This window comes from Solanum tuberosum, unplaced genomic scaffold, assembly GCF_000226075.1.
Source record: "Solanum tuberosum cultivar DM 1-3 516 R44 unplaced genomic scaffold, SolTub_3.0 scf00062, whole genome shotgun sequence".
In the NCBI taxonomy this organism is placed as follows: Eukaryota; Viridiplantae; Streptophyta; class Magnoliopsida; order Solanales; family Solanaceae; genus Solanum; species Solanum tuberosum.
This window is the reverse complement of record NW_006238987.1, coordinates 1,206,743-1,223,301: the sequence shown is the minus strand read 5'-3', so window position 1 is coordinate 1,223,301 and position 16,559 is coordinate 1,206,743. Positions and strand designations below refer to the sequence as shown.

At 34.0% G+C, this 16,559-nt stretch overlaps 2 protein-coding genes across 3 annotated transcripts in view; both read right to left on the bottom strand.

Annotated features, from left to right (window-relative positions):
• Positions 1–995: 995 nt before the first annotated feature.
• LOC102606178 (uncharacterized) lies at positions 996–5,362 on the bottom strand. 2 transcript variants are annotated; one of them, XM_006345023.2, is made up of 5 exons: positions 5,007–5,360; positions 4,867–4,931; positions 2,557–2,657; positions 1,417–1,471; positions 996–1,316 (listed from the first exon to the last, which is right to left on the bottom strand). In XM_006345023.2, exons 1-5 carry the CDS (start codon positions 5,097–5,099, stop codon positions 1,190–1,192), a joined length of 441 nt encoding a protein of 146 aa, XP_006345085.1. In that variant the 5' UTR covers positions 5,100–5,360; the 3' UTR covers positions 996–1,189. The 2 variants fall into 2 exon arrangements, with proteins under 2 accessions (XP_006345085.1, XP_006345086.1); XM_006345024.2 differs by having other exon boundaries at positions 1,197–1,316; positions 1,425–1,471; positions 5,007–5,362.
• Positions 5,363–5,999: 637 nt separating this feature from the next.
• LOC102588552 (pentatricopeptide repeat-containing protein At1g18485-like) overlaps positions 6,000–16,559 on the bottom strand; it is a 15,665-nt gene continuing 5,105 nt past the window's right edge. The window contains exon 2 of the mRNA XM_006345143.2: positions 6,000–9,330. Coding sequence (XP_006345205.2) covers positions 6,633–9,308 — 2,676 coding nt within the window. The 5' untranslated portion in view covers positions 9,309–9,330 and the 3' untranslated portion in view covers positions 6,000–6,632. The remainder of the gene's footprint in view (positions 9,331–16,559) is intronic.

The window sequence follows — 16,559 nt, the reverse complement described above, 5'->3', positions numbered from 1 at the left end:
CGCCCCCCCCCCCCCCCCCCCCCACAAATGCCACCAGGTTGTGAATGATGGCCAAAGGGAGGTTGGTCAAAGGTTGGAGAGAAGCTCTATGACATTTGTTTGGATAACTTAACTTTTGTTCTGGAGCCAATGGTACACCATAATCCCATCACTGTTATAAAACACAACCAGGAGCTCTCCATTTGTTTATATTCGTAAGAGAGTGAATTTGTTAAATTGCAGATCATGGGGAAATTTTAAATGGAGCTTGCTAGTTGTTGGTTAAAACGTCGACAAGTGCAGAATTTGTCTCGTCCAGTGAGATGTATTTTATTATTATAAGTTTGCCAACTTGTAAATTATTGTTCTTGAATCTGTAGTTTGAATCTTGAAAATCAACGATATGGGATATAGCACATGTTCAAATTGGTTGTTTAGCTTGGTTCTTTTTGAAAAATACGAAGATGAACAAAAATGCTCATTTCCTTTATTTCCTACGTATGTAAGAAGGTGCGCTTAATTAACAAATTGAGGTTTGAGTGGCAATATTCACTACGTTCTTACACCATCAAGGGTGGTTTAAAGAAACTACTTCCTGAAGCAATATGGATACCTGCTGTAACATAATCTCTCCATTCTACTAGTTTATATGAATCACTTTTTCTTTTTTGAGCTGAAGACAAGCTGTATCATGTGTAATCACCTCCACCTGTTCTTTTTCAACCTATCTTTACCTTTCCTAAAACCTTCTATAATATTTTCTCTAGGAAAATAAATTCTTGAAAAATGATTAACTTAGCTTTAGGGTAATATTTTTGTTATATTATATACAAATGCTTTTGAAATAACATCTTTTGCTTAGGTACCTAACACAAAATTAAGTAAAAAGCTCACTTATTTTCCCGAAAAACATTTTGCATGTTTTCAAACCTCACTTATTTCTTGAAAAACATTATCGAAAGCATTTTTCTTCGTAACAACACATTCTAAGTAAGGAGCAACTAATCAACCAGAGCTCCGAATGCTATCTTTGTCCTTGCATACAACAACTATAACCATGCCTCAATCCAAAGTAAGTTGCTTACCTTTTTCCACATATAGTTCAAGAAATTATACAAGTCGCTAGTTGATTTACTTGAAAATTTTCAGATTTAACCCAAGTCCAGGAGATTTCTACTGATCAAGAGGACGCTATCAAATGAAAGAAATTTCAAGATTGGGAAGGTTGATGCCCATTAGCAGTACTCTGGGATGGAGTTTCCATTGTAGAGACTGAGTCGCTACTGGTATCGTCATTAAAATTAGCGGGATCTGCATATGATTGGTACCCAGGAAACCTGACAAAGAAAGGAGCCGTTGAGGCAACAACACAACACATAACATTTCAATTAACATGCTGTATATATACTTTATTTATATGGTAAAAAACTTACGCACCTACTTACTTTTACTTGCTCTCCATTTATACCCATTTTTACATCAAAGATGTTTCCTGCAAACAGTTGTCATTGAAGTTGATTCATGTCAAAAAATAATCACGTTGCTACTTCGGGGAAGGAAAACTATTCAATGGTTTCAACAGAAACAATTCATAGCAATTAATGCCATAACTGCAATTGTCCCTTTGGGTACATCCGATTAATATAGAAGGCCAACTGCAATTGACCTAAGAAATTCATAGGGATACAACTGCAACCCCAACACTATATGACATAGTATTAACCTTTTCCTGATGCACGCGGAGTGACACTAGCCTCTTATAACTCAAACGATGTAGCACATTCATGACTCATACCTATAGGAAAAAGGTTATCCAGACATGGCAGTTCTGAGTTTGCAATAACACATTTATAGATGTCATATATAGGTTAGAGTTAGCTAAACAAAAAGAAGAGATTTGATTCAGTAATAATCAAGGGAGAGCTAGGCATTTGGTCTGCCTTAATTGTGGAAACATGATTATCTCCAACAAAGATACTACCTCTCAGTTAATCTGCTTATAACTGGTTATTCAAATATGCCTACTTTTACTTTTCTACTCCCACTCACTTGTTGATTGTGTACACAGTCTAGTCTGTGTCCCAGTAACTCGTCTCTGCTAAATATCAGATGATAGGGAATGACACAACTAAAGTAATCAAAAGATGTCCTGGTAAGCCAGTAGACTCTTCCAATGATTTCGCTTTATATTTTATGGGAAAAAAGGAAGGAAAAAAGCCTGACATTGTTAAAAGCCCTTAAATCTTGTTTGGATGAGTTTACACTAGTTGCTTCTCAAGGTCAAATGCATCAAAGGAGACAAGGACTTAAAAGTGAAGCACTGCAACAAACATGCGAATCTCCATATCACTTAAACTTAAAGTGATACTTAGGTTAGGCAATGGATGGTGGGGGAACCAATAGACAAATATATCTCTAAAACATGTGAATGTTCAAGTAATATCCCTCAAGTAAATGCAATTCGACGTCATACAAAATAATCATAAAAATTCACCTGCAACAAGAAGAAAAAACAACCACGGTGATTTAATACTCAGTAAAATTGACCTTATTATGGTGCTTTCTCGGACTATTTACCTCCAAAAATAGTCTTGTCTGAAAAGTACTTGGACATTAAATATCTCCTCGCCTCAACTTCATACCTCTTGAACTTCTCATCCTGTTCAGTCTCCATATCACTACATCACAGCATGGAAAGAAAATAGAGAGTTAGGACTTCCATCGTGTTCAGATTACATTCATATAGATAGAAGACTTGAGCAGAACTTAAAAGTAGTGCTGTAGCAGGATAAATAGTCTTGCTTTTGTCTTTTTTCCCTTTTATCAGTACTATAGACTTAAGTTCTTTTTTGTTCCCTTTATCGGCACTATAGACTTAAGATTAACCATCACGGACAGCTAATAACTTGATAAAAGCATACCAAAAAATCCCTTAGATGTGCTACCAGATGATGAAAAATATAATGTTTTTATTATTAAAAGGACGTCCAGCTAGGGATGGCCTAACATGAAAACTTAGATTTTCAATACAATAATGGAGACGCAACAAGTTGTTCTCAGGAACTCCTCACAAATCAAATATTTTAGTTTGATTAACCATAGACATGACAGGTAAAATTGATATTACTCTGGTTACGAGAAAACTGGGGTCTAAAATAAAGGTAGATCTAGTTTTTGATGGGATTAAGATTTTGACCTTTGAAGTAGTATCGTATTATAGAAATAATGAATACTGTACAAAGTATATTTCAATCAAAGCAAATTTTATTACCTCTAATAATAGACAATAATGGAAGTAAGATAATCTTTCTCCATACATAGTGAAAGACCATGAACTAGGAGATAGAAAAGCATTTTGTATCAATTTAATTCAAAAGCAGGCTTTTGTAACAACCTGGGCTAGCTAGTAGTTCAAACTCCAAACCATGTGCTAATTTCCATCATTGCTCCCATTAATAGTTTAGGTTAAGTTTTTAATTATCAGAAGACTCAAAGCAATAAAAAGCAATCGACAATTCCATAAAAAATCCCACGTGGGAGGGGTTTCACTTTCTTCTCCTATCAAAGCTTTTATTTCCTTGCCCTGCCTAATCCATAATATTCTCAAGCACTTGAATCTATACTTTTTGGTAAGCACGTTGAGACCCTCAATGTGACACCTGAATCCATCTATTGGTCAAGACACCTTGTTAGGTATAATTTAACTTCAGAAAGCTTTAGCATAACTTTTCAAGTAGTGGAGAGCCTAAAGCCCAGTAAACATTTCAGATATGCTATACAAATTTAACATAAGATAATACCACTAATGGACAGGATTAATGCGACTATAGTTTTACCTCTTTATCCCTATACTACTAACAAACTGGTAGGCCCTGCAAATCTAGACATGTGGAAATAATAATGCATAGTTCATTCATTATTTGATTCATAAAACATAGAAAGTATTTTTGAGCTTACTAATTTAGCTAAAATGGATAATTCAAGAGATTCTCTAATAAGCATGCACTTAACAGATGCCATTACAGGAAACTGTTGCTATTTCAGTTAAATGCTAAAGTACTAATCTACTGCCATTAAATATTGAGCATGTATTCTAAGGATTCACCAAAAAATTGTAGTTTTGAACACCGAATTCATGTTGCACATAGGACATTAACATGGGAGCAGATAATAGAGTAGCCAACAGATTTTGCTTTTCAATTACTACCTTACAAGAGAATCAATTAAGCATCTTACTTTTTCGAATCTGGCTGTCGCATATGATGCCAGATACGCTCTATGCTATCTTTACAAGAAGACCAACATAACTTCAGTTGGGCTCCAAATGAATCAAATTTATCAAACACCTTCCATAAAAACTATCATTATTGGAAGTCTGTTATGATACATACCCTTTATTATCATATCTACCGGCTGAATCCTAACTGTCACGTCAATAATATTCTTGTTGTGCCCCATCTCTGTATCTTCCCATCATTTATGTTAGAAGGGCAATGTCGATAGGTGATAAGTAACTCACAAAAGAATGCCACATGACTATCAGCCATGAGTATATCTTATTTCCCATTTTACAACAACAACAAATACCCAATGTAATCCCACTTGTGGGGTTCGTGAAGGGTACCATGTACGTAGTCTTACCCCTACCTTGTAAAGCTAGAGAGGCCGTTAAATAATTCTTTACGAGTCTATTCCTCCTTATATGAAAGAATTAACAACAAAAAATCTCTTAAATGCTGCCAATTGCACTTAGGACCATAAAATCACCAATTATACAATAAATTCAAAAATCAAACCAAAGGCCGAACCGACACTTCAACCCCAATTTTTTTTTTTTAAAAATAAATTACAAAGCAGTTATACAAGAAAGCCTAGATATATACTTACTCAAGAGGATCTTCGATCACTTCCTCCTTCTTCACAGCTTTAAGAACAGTGAGGTTTGAGACCTCCTACAGAAAAAAAAAGGTAACCCATAAAAAAGAGGGAAAATGAATGAACACTTAAATTAGATAAGCGAGAGGAACCTGATGCTGTTGCGACGGAGGCGGAGGCCGAGGAGATTGAGGAGCAGAGGATATAGGGGAGTTTGACACAGAATTTGCCGCCGAAGAATCCATTTTTCCAATGAAAGCTCCGTCAATTTTCAAATGAAAGCTCCGCCAATTTTCAAATGCAGCTAAGCAAGGATTAAGGTTGAGTTATATAGTGGCATTTCAGATACGTAGAGCTTAGAGGCACCTAGCGTTCTTGAATTCAGAAAACATGGCGTGAAATAATAGCAAGTGCCCGCTGAGCAGTTACGAAGCAGCAAGACGACCGAGTTAAAGGGCACCGCAATTTTTTTTTTCTTACAACGAAGACAAAAAGTTAAGAGGACCTAGCGCGTTTAAAAATGAATCAGGAAAAAATGATTATTGATTTAATGATTTGATTTTGAATTTTTTTATTGGGTTATCTTATCTTGTTTGAAGTTTTTTATACTGGGTTATCTTATATGTTTGAAGTTTCTTTTAATGGGTTAACTAATAACCTCATAGTAAGTTAATAAATTATATTTATATTATTTACTTTTTCTGTCCAATAATAATTGTTTACTATATGCTATTTTGGGATGTACAACAATACTTGTCTACTTTATGAAATCAATGAATAATTTTACATTTGGTTTCTAATTTATCCTTATTATTAATTATAGTCATTTCCTATTACATTTTTCAATGCATCGTATGTAAAGGATGATACACTAATATTACCCTTTTATTTATAGTTTTTAAGAAGTGTGCAAAGAGAGTAGTAGTGTTTAATTTCATGCTTTTATTTCTCACCGTCTCAAAATTTCGGTTATTCTACTCTACAAGGTATCAGTAGTGTTTTTGAGCAAGATGCAATTTGCCAACTCAATTTTTTTGGTTTGTTACCACGTTTCTGAGTGATTTTCAATTATTTTTTTTGTGTGAAATTGTAATGGTTAAACCGATAATACTCCGGCTGACTTGATAAAGAAGTAGTATCGTGAGTGAAGGGTGAATAGGACTACCATGAAATTCTTGGCTCTTGGTATATCAACCTTGTCATTCTCATCTTATTTTGAAACTGAAATTCCACACTGAACTAAAGTTTCAGGACATGTTCTGCCACACTACTGTTCTTCAGATGATTCTGAAAACTGAAATATCTTCACGGGAGGAGTCATTCTTGAAATCAAGCACCAATTGCTAATAAGGAATATCAAAACACAAGCCAAACTAGAATATATGTAATATGATATCACTTGATATGTACATCCGAACGATTAGGGTGGCTAGCAAAAACAGGTGAAATCGACTCATCTATGTATCCAGAGAAACCATCTTAAAAAATGTGAGAGAGTGCGTCTTATTCCAATCCTTGTGATAATCTCCTTAACAATCATTGTGGTCACTAACTTAAAGCACATTGAGGTAACCTGTGAACTGCTTTCCCCGAGAAAAGATTTCGAGTCATCAACAGGAAGAACGTGAGTCAAGTCATAAGTGATTCTAAACAGTTTGTTGTAGCTACCTCGATTTTGTTCTTTATCCTCTCCATTTAAATGCTGAAGCACCAAATCATCTCAGGTACTAACCAATTCATTTGTTTCCGTTTGGTCACATCAAACTTCACTAGAGCTCTTATGGCTTGGAAAACATATTGCCAACAGCAAAGTTATAGCTTTTTCCTCCTATTTCAATATGACTGCAACCAATTTCTTTTTGCAAGCCTAATTCCTTCATCTTGTCCCTCACTTGTCTAACAGAGTCCCAGTCCCCATATCTAGCAAAAAAATTGGATACTAAAACATAAATTTCTGCTCTTTTTGGTTTTAATTCCAGTAACTTGTTGGCACATTTCTTCCCAAGATTTGACTGGGCGTGAACTATACATGAATTGAGCAACGAACACCAAATTTGAGTATCTGGCTGCATAGGCATCTCAGCCATGAGATTTAGGGCATCATCAAACTGTCCAGCACGAGCCAGCATGTCAATCACGCATGCATAATGCTCCAATTCAGGTTTTAGACCATGCAATGTCTGCATCTCTTTTACATATTGTCGACCTTCTTCAATGAGCCCGGCGTGGTTACATGCCATTAAAATAGAGATATATGTCAAGCTGGCAGGGTTGAAGCCCGATTTTTGCATTTCCTGAAATAGCTTGATGGCCTCCATTCCAAGTCCATGAACTGCATATCCTGTAATCATAGCTGTCCATGATGTTATATCTTTGAGTGGAATATGGTCAAAAACATACTTGGACATTTCTATAAATCCAGATTTTGCATACATGTCTATGATTGAGCAATGGACAAAACTATCCTCTATAAGGTTGGATTTCAGTGCAAAGCAATGAACTTCTTTCCCCAGCCTGGCAGCAGACAATGTTGAACAAGCCCCTAAAACACTTGTCACCGAAATTTCATCAGGTTGAAATCTATGAGCTACCATATCACGAAGCAGACAAAATGCTTTATCTGGTAGTGCATTCTGCAAATAACCAGCTATCATCACGTTCCAGGATACCACATTTTTATTTTCTATCCTGTCAAACAGATGTTGTGCTAGCTCTGGTTTTCCACAAGTCATGTAGAATGAAACTAGGGAAACTAGTGTAGACATATCTGCTTCTAGACCATTTCTAAGCACAAAACCGTGAATTATTGTACCACAATGTAGCAGTTTTAAGTGGGAACAAGCAAACAGAAGGCTACCGATAGTGAACCAGTCAGGAAGCAAGCCAGAATCCATCATTTCAGAGGACAGAGTCAAAGCCTTGGATGGATCTTCATTCCGAGCATAGCCACTTATCAGTGCATTCCAAGAGCTTACTGTCTTATTCGTCACTCCATAGAATACAAGCTCAGCGTATCTGAGCAATCCACACTTTGCATAGGCAGCTATAAAAGCATTTGTTAACAACTCATGGTATTCAAGACCATTTCTAAGCGAGTAGCCATGCAGTTCTTTCAGTATCAACTGCTCTGACTCCTCTAGGCACACGGGCAAAACATTCAATAGAGTAACCTCATTCGCCTTCACATACTCATCGGTACTTTGCATCCTTCTCATAAGATGAAATGTTCCTCTATCATCTCCTTCTCCTGAATAACCCCCGATAATGGAGTTCCAAGAGACCACATTTTTGCTCTCATTTTCTTCAAACAGAATTTGTGCATCAGAAAAGTATCCAACTTTGCAATACATATCCACTAAAGAGTTATTCACTGTTAACTCGTCAGCTAATCCTAGCTTTACAGCTAAACCATGAATAATCTTCCCGAATTCCACTTCTTCTGCTGCTGCACAAATTGGCAGCATAATAACCACGGTAGTCGTGTCTGGAACAAGAACTTCATCCCCTGTAAATATATTTCTGAAAAGATCAAAACTTTGTTCAATATACCCATTCGCTGAGAACCCAGAAATCATTGAGTTGCTTGAAACCAAATTCCTCTCAGGCATATGCTCAAACACTTTCATAGCTTCCTCAACAAGACTTAACTTCCCATACATGGAAATTAACGCATTGCTTACAAAGACATCGCTAACCAAACCCATCTTTGATGCCATCCCATGAATAGCTTCCCCTAAACCCACATCAAGAACCCCTCCACAAGCCTTAATAACCAAAGGAAAAGTAAAATTGTCTGGCCTTTCCTCGGTTGAAGTCATCAGCTCAATAAACAAACAAATAGCATCAACCCAAAGTTCATTCTTTGTGTACCCACTCATAAGAACATTCCATTGATACAGTTTTTTGCTTCGTAATTGATGGAAAACAGAGAGAGAATCGGAAGGATACCCACACATGGAGTACATTGAGATGAGCCGCGTACAGAGTATAACGTCATCTTTTAATTGGGTCAAAGAAGTAACCATTTCATGGACTTTACGACCCGTTTGAATGTCCTTTTGTTTACCACAGGCCTGTAAGAGTACGCCTAAGGCCTCGGATTTTTCCGACGAGTGGTAGAAGGCCTTTTCGAGGTTTTCTTGAAATGTACGGAAAACTTCCGACGAGCTTTTGGATTCGCACAGTTGCGTGATCTCTTCGGATAGCGTTAATGGGTTCTTGAGCTGATTCTTCAAAGTTGATTTTGCAGTTATAGAATCTTCCTCAGGTGGTGGGGTGCAAATTGAACCTGCCGATTTTGGAACGGAGGTAGTTGCAAACGACCGTAATTTGTTGGGTTTTGGACTAACTTTGACGGTTTGAAATTGGGGCTGGTGGCGGCAGCATGAGTTCGACGCCGGCGACGGCGTTAACGTCGCCGGAGCAGCCGTGGGGAAGCTCGCCAGCGTGAACATCAAACATACATAGCAAGGCTACCTACGGATACCCGCGGCGAGGAAGTATATGGTGGCCTTTACATCCCTTATCCTATTTTGAATTTAATTTTGTAAACGTCAATCCCAAAGTGAAATAGTGTGTCGTATTTAGCTTTTATAAAATTATTTTCAATTTTATGTCATTATTAAAAAAAAAAAACATATATTTAAACGCTTTTTGAAAATAATATTATTTGCTTCTGTTCAATTTATTCAAACTTGTAGCTATTTTGTTGCAAATGAACTAGTAACATTTTCCTGCACACCGACCGAATTAATTTTGTCTCGTATAGCAAGTGCATTTCACATGTTATTTTACTGTATTAAATAAGAATTTATGTGCAAGTATGAAAGGGTTTTTTTTCGGAGACTGATTTTTTCTTTCCATCGAATTTCATATTGATTCTTGTTGTTATTGATATTTTTTACTGTATTTTTTTTTTTAAGGAATTCTACTTGACTTGAATAGCTATTGAAAAACATCATCTCTATCCTTACTAGATAAAGATAAAATTGTGTATAATCTATCTTTTCATTTTACTTGTGAAATTTTACTAGATATATTATTATTGATATTATTGCCTTTCTTGTGCTTACTAATTATATTGAATTCAACAAACATTAAAAAAATTCTCTATGCTTTATATTGAATTGTGCTTTTTGAACCATTAAAGAATATCCCAATTCCCACCAAGAGGCCAATCAACTTGGACTGAATATTTTTTAGTTATAATAAATAAAATATTAGTACTGAAAGTGACGAATCATATCCAGTTTTAGTTTTAAGGAGTTTACACCGATGATACAATTGATAACCAAAAAGCAAAGAAGATAAACTGAACTTTTATAAAACGCGAGGGAGATGGTATATATTTGCTAACATCGTAATTAAATGTAAGAAATAACTTATGACAAGATAAATAACCACTAGCTATCCCACACACATAGGTTAACTATACAACCTTATTTATAACCCAAAGAAAACTGTCCTCATTATTATCAAAAAACTATGACCACGATTTAATTTCTCTGCATTGACTAGAGCGCAGCGCATTAGTAATGGTTGCAGATAGCAATAGCAAGCAAGGAGAAGAGATAGACGCCCCAAGAGCAACCTTTGAGAAATAGAGAAAAGGGCATTGTCATGACAAGGTAGAAAGCTGTAGTGGCAAATAAAATACCTGCCCGCTCTAGCAATTCAGATTCAGCCGGGTAATTGCCCTTTATAAATCTTCCCACAAAGAGTAAAGTGAAAGCAAGTAAAATAGCAAATGACAACAATTGGAAACACAAAGGAAGCGAGTGGCTGCCGTTTCCAGCTTGTAGAGAATACAGAGTTATCTCAACCCCTGATGTTAAACAGAATGCCATGAATAGCATCGACCTATCCAAATTATTGGTTTCAGCAGCAACTACCGGGCTACTCTCTTCCAATTCCAGCTGTAGCTCAGCTGGTTGTGTCACCGTGTTAGCGGAGGATTCAAGGGATAAACCTACAGTACTAGGGGAGTTGGGTGACACTACTGTAGTACTACTTGGGAAGTAATGGCCAATCCTCTCTCTAAACTTTTTGACAAAGTTTGGGAACTCCATTGAAAGAAAAATTGGCTAGATGGGGTTTATAAATGGATGGGGTTTATTTATAGACACTACAGTCAGCACTGAAGCAGCAAAAGGGATAATCTCTTTTGGCATATCCAACTTTCCCAGAAAAAACTCAGGTCAACAAAACTCCAAAAATGTATACAACACTCTTATTACCCGCTTACCGAGAAAAGACATAAAATTATGAAATATTTTGAGTGAAACCAACTAATTATGAGGATCCACTAATTTTTTGACACGTGGATCGTGGGAGGGGTGAAACTATCAGTTAAGGCTGAAAAATTGAAAATAAACGACAGAACCTAAAGTTTGGGTGGAAAATGTAGGCAAAATGTGGGATCCACGTTAAATTCAATTAAATAAATTAAAATATTATATTGAAAGTGAAAAAGTATATCGTTCAATACAATATTTTAATTTATTTAATTGAATTTAACGTAGACCCCATAATTTTCTCCCAATTTCCACCCAAACTTTACATTCTCTCTCCTTTTGGTTTCATTTTCAGCCTTAATTGACAGTTTGGGCCACACAATCCACATGTCGAAAAGTTAGTGGATCCTCATACAAGTTTACTTGGTTGTACCTAGTTCAAAATAAAGAAAAATTCTAAAATTATTATTGAAGTTGTTCCCAATTTTCAAAACAACACTTCTACTTTGCGAGGATTCTATTACCCAATTATTCTTATTTATAATGAATTTATTGTCCATTATGAGCCTAGGTGGCAGGAGAGTGTGGTTCAATCTCCATTTGGGGCGTGAGTCAAGCCAAAAAATAAATAAATATTTATTTTAACATTTATTTAATTAAAAATATTATTTTCCTTTAATTACTTCTATTTTTTTAATTTTAACTTTCTCAATTCATTCTTTTCTATTAACTTCTTCACCCAAATTCAACAACCCAATAACCTTTTCTTTATCTTCTTGAACTTAGAAGATCCATTTACTTCATTTATTTTTATCACTTTTTCTTATCTCTTGCTTTTCTTTGTTTCTCTAACTTCGTTTATCCTCTTTTTTTTTTATAAAAATAAAATAAATGTCATGAACTCCATTATTCGATTGATTAGAGAGTACTATGAAACTCCATTTTTATTTTTATTTTTGGTTTGAATATAGAATTTCATTACCTTGCTTTAGTGATGATTTAATGGCAGAAATATCTCTATAACAGGGAAGCATCATGGAGTACGTCGAAGACGGCAATGGCTGCTACTTTAGAGGAATGAAGGTTGAAGAAGAAAGAGGATTAAAATTGAAAAAGAAAAATGGAGATTTTTTGGCCGTTACTTTAGGTTCATTTTCAATTGAAAATGAAAGAGGATTTAAAATTTTAACGCTTCCTCTCTTCATTTGGGGCATGTAGAGGAATGGAGATTGAAGAAGAAAAATTGAAAATGAAAATGAAACTAAAAATTTAAAATTTTAAAAAATTAATATGTGGCAAACAATAATTGATGCTTGATTGCACTTCTTTTCTTGCAATTGAGGTTGGGTGAAAAGTGGAATATTTATAACACTCTTAAATTGTTTAATGGGGTAATAGAACACCCACAAAGTTAAAATATCTTTTTGAAATTTGAGATAATTTTAGTGGTGACTTTATGTCTTTTCTCCCTGCTTATATGTTGTATAGGACAAACTTCTTGGGTGATAAAACAATGCTTCCCTTCCCTATCAAATATATTCCGTATTTTGCTGATTGCGTAAAGAAATACAGTAAATGATCATAGTTAACAATGTTCATCATAAAAAAGAGAATGAATCTTTTTTCCCAAGAATAAAAAAAATGGATGCGAATATAATTTTGAGCTACAATGTAATGGTGGCAGACCCTCAATTTTTTACTATTAACTATGGAGTAAATAAGTACTCATCACATGTATGAACAACTTCTGATCATACATTGACCGTCTCCCATCTATCTTTATTTTACCCTCTATTTTTTATAGTTATAAAGTAAAATAGAGAATGAACTCACCAATCATTCTATTATCCATTTATAGATATATGAATAGTAGTTCTCTATTACATTTTTTATATTTGGAGAACTACTATTCATACTTTCTAGTTTCTACTTTTTGATTTGTAACTATAACATATTATAAATATATAAGACCATTAATTAAATCTCTAATATTTATACTTATTTGTTAATGTAATATATTTTAATTTTAAAAATACGATTATCTTTTTTCAAGTTAAATGCATTATCAAACACAATTCAATTCCTAAAACGTTTTTAAATTTTCTTTCTTTCTTTCAAATATCATATTATTTTTTTTCATGTCCAATGCCCCAAGTATAGAGAAGCTTAGAACCTAGTGACAGTTGAAACTGAAATCTGGAATCCTAGCGAGATATTCCAAATGTATATCTGCACCCTGTCTTCTTGTGCGTATTATTGAGCTCACAAGCTAACAACTGTGACATAAGGCCTATTTTTCAATTCTCCTCCTCCTCTAAGGTTTAGTTTAGTGGTCAATACTACCACAATCTAAACTGCTATGCACCCTCCAGTCTAGGGTTATGGCAAGCAATAACTCTGATTCACTAGTTTCATTCTACAAATTAAGAAGAAACTCATTAATAATCATCTTTTTCCCCTTTTAACCTTCGAAGAGCTGAATACTAGATGATAACCCACACCCACTTCCTCTTTTTACAATGTCTGATCAACTTGCGTGCATCTTGACCAACCAACCAATTCCTACTACCTCTTACTAGTATAGTACCAATTAACTCTATTCGGCAAATCTTAGTGGACGAGAGAAGGAATCAAATAAACTGAACTCCAATTAAACAAAAACTCTCTTGCTGCCTAAGAAGTGATTTAACAAGGATAAAAGAAGTTGTACTCCCAATTCAACCAAATACTATCTCTCATCTTCTGCCTCTCCTTCCTCACGATTCATAAAACCCTCTATTAAAAAAAACTTGCAAAGAAACGGCATTTTAAAGTCAAGTATCTGGATTGAAGTTACAATGTGATATGAGCTTATTAACTATGTGATTTCCGGTCTGGTGTGTTCTTCTAAATTAGCCTGCAGTACTATTAGGTGGAGAAAGCAACCACAATTGACTACCCATATTCTTCTGGGAAATGAACAGATGAAGCTATAGCTATATACCTGTTCTAAATATCAAACTACCTCTCCTATATTTTCCTCTAATCACCATATACCATGACCAAAGAACACATGAAAGTTATCTACACACCACTCCTTGAAAGCAGTTGACTACTGCTGAAAACACATAACATGTTTGGTTTCACGCAGCGCCGGCTCAAGCACATTAGTGGCCTAAAACAAAAATTAAATGGGACCTTAAACTTAAATTGTTAATAACTTCTATATAATTGATTTGTTCTAGTTTTCAATTGATAATATAACCATTCTTATTTTAAATTATTTATCATGAGATATAGTACTCCAAATATTGTCAAATTTCTTCTAATAATTCCTTCATTTTTCATGAAAATTTACTTTTTCTACAAATAGCATTCAATATTTGTTAAAAAAATAAATAACTTATAACCTATTATTATTAAAAATGAGCCCCCTTAAATTTCGGGGCCTAAGGCACATGTCTTTTTTTTAACACTATCGAGCCGCCCCTGGTTTCAGGGAAGAAAGTGAGCATGCCCCCTACAAAACCGAACCGAAAACCGAATCAAACCGAAAAAAAAATCCGACTAGTGATTTGGTATTGGAAAAAAAACCCGATTATATTTGGGTTGGTTTGGTTTCAACTAAAAAATAACCAACCCGAGACCAAACCAACCCGACATTATATATATAATTTTAAAATTTTATTTTATATGTAAAAATATTTACTTTGATATAATTTTTAAATATTTCTTATACTTTTTCATAGTTTTTATCTTTTAATATATTATTTCATGTTTGAAAGTTAGAATTCCTAATGATCCAATAAAGACTATAGTCCATAGATGTTAGTAATTAAAATAAAGCTTAAATCAAAATCAAATAAATACTAATGCAAAAAGGAAATCAATTCAACACTAAGAATGACAATAATATTGAATATTTGTTCTTTAATTTTACATAGGTTTAGACAATTAAAATACATAATCTAATTTTAATTTCCTTTAATATTTAGTCATGTAACTAATACTTATTAAACTTATTTTAGCATGATTTAATATTTTTAAACTATAATCATTTTTATTATGACGTATTAATTTGCAATATTTGTTTTAGCGCCTTAAGATTCTTTTTATGTCTTTGAACTGATTTATAGTTTAATCTCTATAGTCATGAATAGTGCCTAATGTTGAACAATTAAATTGCGTCTTGCAGCAAGAAACGGTGGGATAACGTAATTAAATTCCTTTTTTTTTTTAAATGCGTAAGGAAATTCCCCATAAATCATTAGTAAACGCAGCGTTGTATATGAAAGTAATCTAGATATTGATTACTAGATTGATTGTTGATTTTATGATTAAATAAGCAGCAATTCTAAAGTTGACTTAGGAAAAGGGTTGATTATTATTAACGGTCCAATTTTTTCAAGAGGCATATAAAATAACTCCAAAGTAACAAACAAATACAGATTAAGCTATTAGAATCCCTTTAACCAACTTGAGTTATTTGCTATTTCCCTTGCTACTAATCTGTGTAATATGATGATGTTAACACCCAAACAAAGCCTTCAAAGTTAAATTTATGAATGTAGTATAACAAAAATTGCTTCCAGGATGTGAAGCATCACACGTAAATAGGTTAGTACAACCTCTATCCATCTTTACTTATCCAATATATTAAAAATATCTATCCAATATTACTTATCTAATATGGAAAACCAAAGAGATAAAATATCATTGTGTCTAATTTTTACCTCCTTTTTTACTAAATACTATTCATTCCACAACATTTAAATGACTTGAGTAATTAATATGAGTGATATCGTAAAATTACTCTTATATTCATTGTCTCTTAAGGGGATGTGTCAATTTCATACACGTTTTATCCAAACAACATGTATAAAAATTGATAAATTCATATAAATCACACAATTTATATCATTTGTATATCAATATTATATAACAATTCATACAATATCCAACAATAAAATATTAAATTTCAAATGAGTTCACTGATAAAGATTTTCATTAGAGTAGAAGAAAATTTTATCAAAAAATAAAAATCAAATTGCGTCAAAAACAATTCTGGCAAAAACTTCATTTTTCTGGCAAGGCTAATACACTTTGAAATTATTTCTTCAAAATGGTTAAGAAATTCAAACCCTAAGAAGCTCACAACATAGAAGATGAAAATAATATCAACAAATGTGAATTAATATTGGTAAAGGAGAATGACTTTGATAGAAATGAGAATTACAATGTTGATGGGTGTCAGATTAAAGGACATGAGAAAGGTGTATGAGTGGAAAAAAATCCATTTATGATTAACAATTGAGAGAAAAAAGGTGAAGTGAAGATAATTATCGGAGTGTGTTGGGTTTAGCCGGTTGTGTGTTCCGGCAAATAAGAAAAGGGGAAGGATGGACACTGGTGGATGAGTTTGGTGTTCTGGTAAAGATGAAAAGGGGAAGGAAGAACACAAAAAAATTGTCCAAAAGTTAAAAAAAAAAAACG